The sequence below is a fragment of the Etheostoma spectabile genome, unplaced genomic scaffold, assembly GCF_008692095.1.
Source record: "Etheostoma spectabile isolate EspeVRDwgs_2016 unplaced genomic scaffold, UIUC_Espe_1.0 scaffold333, whole genome shotgun sequence".
Classification (NCBI taxonomy): domain Eukaryota; kingdom Metazoa; phylum Chordata; class Actinopteri; order Perciformes; family Percidae; genus Etheostoma; species Etheostoma spectabile.
The window spans coordinates 121,146-126,201 of NW_022605586.1; the positions used below are offsets into that span (position 1 = coordinate 121,146).

The window sequence follows — 5,056 nt, forward strand, 5'->3', positions numbered from 1 at the left end:
ACTGTCCGACTTTACCGCAGCTTTTTTGTCCCCCCGCTGCCGCCTGCTCTCGTCTACTTTACAGGCGACCCGCAGTTCATCTCGAACAAGCCTTTTAACTTTCCACAAGACGCAGCGGGGCAAATGCGCATGCGCATACATTGCGAACTTTCACCTCCATAACACCTTTTAAAACGACGCGCAGATGACACATAACAAGCGGAGGCTTAACAAAAATAAGATAATTATGTAGATTATCTGATTTCTGGATCACTTCATTGTGACAGCCGAACGTTTGCTCCGCGCTAGTTAGGATGTTAAAAACAACGGGAACCCCACGAAGATGTGCTATGCTAATGTCAGATTTGACCCTGTCGGTTTTTGGGGAAATTGTAGTCTTTAAGGAAGGTACAGCGCTGTCATAGATACCCGCTCCGGAAGCTCGGGACCTTCGCTTCAACATGGACACACACTCACCTTGGAAGCGGAGCTGATAGTGTTTCTAGACCCTGAATTCCTTAGGCTAGCCGTCAAACGGCTGCAGATCAGGGACGTCGCCATGTCTCTCTCTTCGTCAGCGTAGTGATTAACGCGCATGCGTGGTGAACTGCCAAGTCGGCTTTCCCAGTGCCATCTTCATGTGCTGTCGGAAATTATTCGATTATATCCAAATGAAGCCCACTTAACACGTCTGGAAAATACTCAGGTTACAGAACATGTGTTTACCACGAACAGGGAACACAATCATTTCCAGACAGTTGTTGAAACATGAACAAAACCATCTTTTGCTCTTCCTTTTTAAACAAAAAAACAACGACAATCATTGGCAATGATAGTTTACGTAGAGTGTGTGAAGGCAGCAATGTCATGGCCTTGACACACTAAATATAAATATAGCCTCCTTCTGGCCTTTCACCTAAATTAACACAATAATTACTTTTACATTACTGAAAAACAACTTGGAATTATGAGTGTTTATCCAAACAAACTGACTGAACTCCTATTTGGGTCAGTGACGTAAAGGATTTTAAACAAGCCTTAAAAAATGTCACGTGGTGCCACTAAATTATCTTAAAGGTGCCACATGTATATCTTATGACTTTGTGGTAATGTCTGAGGTTCTACCATGGACTCTGGAACTTGCTTACCATGGTTACCTTATTTCAAGCCATTCTAGCGTGGTATAGAAAGCCTGCAAGAAGACTCGGCTCCATTTGGGCCAGTTCTCATTGATATTCAACCCTTTAAGGTGGTGGCAGTATCAGTCTATAGGAAGTTGGGTCGGGAACCGGAAGGTCGCCCGGTTCAAGTCCCCATACGGAGCGTGAATTGGTAGCTGGAGAGATACCAGTTCACGCCATACCCCCAAGGGCGCTGGTCCAGCACTAGCAGCCCACTGACATATCTCCATTTGTGGATGAATGTGCCTGAGCATGTATGCATTTCTGGCCTGTGTGCATGATTGAATGTAATTCAATAAATAGCATAAATTATACATATAAAATTGTAAGATGCTTGACCTGATTGGCTCACAGCTAGCCAATGAGAGCCTGGTTATCAGCAGCCTTTACCCAGCTCATGAATATTATTGAGCTCAGGCAGCATGACACCAGACTGACCAGCTTACTGCATACTGTCATATTTTAACGGAAATAGTACACAATTTGCGTACTAATGGTATTAGCTCAGGCAACATGACGCCAGACTGACCAGCTGCTGTGATTGGCCTGATTTCTCCTATTTCTATTTCTTGATGTATACAAGCAGACGGTATATTCTGCCCTAGTAGCTCCATATCTTCTCCAGCAGGAACACAAGCACGTAGTCCACCATTGTTGTTGTGAGACGTTGTCACGCAGTAAGAGGGCAAAAGACAAGTCGAGGGGTGCGGCAATGACATCATTGATACGAAAGACACAAGGGCGCCGTTTTTGAGTTGCCTTATCCCCCAAAAGCATTTGTGTTTTGCCGGCCCCTAAAACACACAACCTGATAACCACAAACACAGTTTCTATTCAAAAAGTATTTATTTACAAGAATATGTACAAGCTTATTTACACGGCGGTAAAACAGCATTTGTCAGTTTTGTTATTTAACTCACATTACACATAGAACATACAGCTGACAGGAAAAAAACTCACATAAGTTTTAAAAAGCCACTTATTTTGTTCAAAACTTCAATTCTCAAACTTCAATTAAAGGTGCTCTAAGCGAGGTCATGGGTTTAACCCCCAAACACAGGATGTGTGTCGGTTCCGTTGTCCTTCAGGTCCGATCTGTTGCGGAACGGCTACGGCCATGACTGACAGCTGAAGTCTCAAGGACGCAGGAAATCTCGTAGAACCACAAAACCACCAGTTAGTTTCTAACCAGAGTAGAAGGGGAACAGCTCTGTGCTGTTTTCAAGGTGTAGTGCAGGGAGATATGATCCGCTGTGAGCATAGGGTATTTTATTTTGAAAATTAACAGGATGTTTTATTTGCTTCTACACAGTCTTCCAGCCAATAACCAACAAGAAGGATGGGGGAGGGGGTTGTGCACAGAACGGAGGGGATAGGATGAGGGAGGGGCGAGCTAGCCTTTTTTTTTTTTTAAATATGTTGAACGTCAACGAGAAGTAACGTCACACAACATCGCTTAGAGCACCTTTAATATTTATTTAGTCCGTTGGTCATTTTTTTGATGCTGATTGATTGAATTCCAAGAAACTTCTAACGCATCTCTGGTAAACACAAGATTTAAAGTGGCAATTTCGCATGATTCTTTGTGGTGACACACACACCACACACACACACACACACCACCAAAAACACACACACACACACACACACACACACACACACACACACACTCAGTCTGAGTCGCTGCTGCTGCTGGAGGAATCGGTCGACATTGCCTCCACGTCGTCCTCGTTCTCCTTGTTGTGACCTGGAGGCTCCAGGCCGAAGTCGTTGCCATGGTGAGGAGGCAGCATCCCCACGGAGACGTCCGAGGACTGCCAGGGGTAGTGAGGCGTCAGGACGTCTGAGAGAAGGAGAGGAGAGACAGAGGTTTGTCTGTGGATTCAAAACTTTGTCTGGTTTGGGCGGTCTCACATCACCTCAAAGAAAATAAGACGATTTTAAAGTGAAAACTTGACAGAAACAAAATGTCCTTTTGGAATATCACACTCATAAGAAAAGACGACTTAAATTAAAAAGGGGAAAGAAAGACTTCCTTTAAAAAGATGCAGTAGGTAAGTATTATAAAACTAAGATAATGACTTTCTGTCACATCTGCTGAAATTGAGCCTTTGTTCCAGTAGAACTACACGAAGCAAGTCGGCTCCTCTGGCGCCACCTACAGCCTGTAGTGGGATCTGCAAAAATCCACCGCTCCCTGTTCAGATGCACCAATTAGGGCCAGGGGGCGTGTCCACCCCTCCCCTGTTCAGATGCACCAATAAGAGCCGGAAGGGAGAGCCAGTCACTGCTCCTGCACACGCATTCATTCTCCTTCATGGGGGGAGGAGTTTAGAGTGTTTTGGGCTTCAGCAGAAAGTGGGTAAGGGACTGAGAATGTGTTGATGTTCAAATTTTTGGCCAAGTCCTGGATCTTCGCATTTAAAGGTCCCATATTCTGCTTATTTTCAGGTTCATAACTGTATTTAGAGGTTGTACCACAATAGGTTTCCATGGTTTCATTTTCAAAAAACACCATATTTTTGTTGTACTACACATTGCTGCAGAGCGTGTTTTCACCCTGTGTGTTAATGTCTCTGTTTTAGCTACAGAGTAAGACATCTCACTAGTTCTAGCTATAGAGTGAGAAATCTCACCTATTTTAGCTACAGAGTGAGACATCTCCCCTCTATACTATCTTCGTTGGGAGCTGCACATGCTCAATAGCGAGGTAAGATCCCATCAGCTAAATAACTCTTCAGCTTTGGTCAGTCCAAGGCAGGATTAGCTGGGAGACTTCTTCTAGACGAGGGCCACTTGTGGAATACCTGCACAACAGGGACAGGAAGTAGTTCTTTTGGAGATTATGGTCAACTAGTGGCTGTTGTAGCAGTGTTTTCCATTGAGAACGAGCTAGCATGCTACGGTTAGCCACCTCATCTCTAGTGACGTAGAAAGCCGTGCAGATGTCGAAGAGCTTACCCGGAGACTGAAGACAGAGGACATTCAGAAACTGGATCTCACTCAAAACACCATGGATACTTATTTTCCAAGTTTTTATGTGTTTGGAAGCACCAGAGACAAAAAAAAAAAAAAAAATACAAATCCCAGAAAAAGAGATACGGGCACTTTAAAGCTTGTGCCACTTTAGTGAAAACGTCCTGAGTGAGGAACACTCAAAGACCATATAAAAAATACACTAACCTGGCAACCTCCCAGCAGCCAGAGCGTCACCAGGCAGATGTCCGTTCACGCCATTGGTCGGCAGGTTGGCCATGTGACCCAGCATCCCACTGCGCATTTCCAGGTCAGTTGGATACGGTCTGCGTGGATCCCCTGAGACAAAACAAGACGGTTAGATTAGAGTTGAGTTCCACTGTCTTCAATCAGGAACCACAGCGCGACACAAAAACCTCCAACGTATCGAAACAAAGCATTTAACAGTTAAGATTTAAGATTTTTGTCATTCCAAAGTACAGTGTAGTTTGGTGCAAAGTTCACAGCTTAGAAAAAAATTCAGCACAGAAACAATATAGCGTACAAAAAGTCAAGATATTTAGCTATTGAAATGGGAAAATTAATTTTAAGCATGATTTCATATGTCCTATATAATATAATTATTCACAATGATTTTCAGGATGTATGACTTCTGAATCTCTTTGTGTGTCCTCCCTGAAGGAGAACACCACTGTTTGTCTTTGTATTTTTCCCCTAAGGACAAACGCCACAAAACAGTTGTGTCAGGAGAAATGTTTATGCTACCAGGTCCCAGGTCAGGGCCATAGCCTATCCAAAGAGACCAGATGTTCTTTTTCAGCAAAGACAGAATTTCCAGTAAAGAAACTTGACACACAAAGGGCAGATTCAGAAAGACGTAACAGCTCCAACGTGTCTGCCTGGGAAGATTAATTGTTATA

The 5,056-nt window shown here is 43.8% G+C and overlaps 2 protein-coding genes across 2 annotated transcripts in view; both read right to left on the reverse strand.

The window, feature by feature from the left end:
- Window positions 1–605, reverse strand: part of LOC116686215 (succinate--CoA ligase [ADP-forming] subunit beta, mitochondrial) — an 83,086-nt gene extending 82,481 nt beyond the window's left edge. Inside the window, exon 1 of the mRNA XM_032511193.1 lies at window positions 457–605. Coding sequence (XP_032367084.1) covers window positions 457–576 — 120 coding nt within the window. The 5' untranslated portion in view covers window positions 577–605. The remainder of the gene's footprint in view (window positions 1–456) is intronic.
- A 1,382-nt stretch (window positions 606–1,987) lies between these two features.
- Window positions 1,988–5,056, reverse strand: part of med4 (mediator complex subunit 4) — a 27,558-nt gene continuing 24,489 nt past the window's right edge. The window contains exons 6-7 of the mRNA XM_032511201.1: window positions 4,344–4,475; window positions 1,988–3,003 (exon numbers count right to left, since the gene is read on the reverse strand). Coding sequence (XP_032367092.1) covers window positions 2,831–3,003; window positions 4,344–4,475 — 305 coding nt within the window. The 3' untranslated portion in view covers window positions 1,988–2,830. The remainder of the gene's footprint in view (window positions 3,004–4,343; window positions 4,476–5,056) is intronic.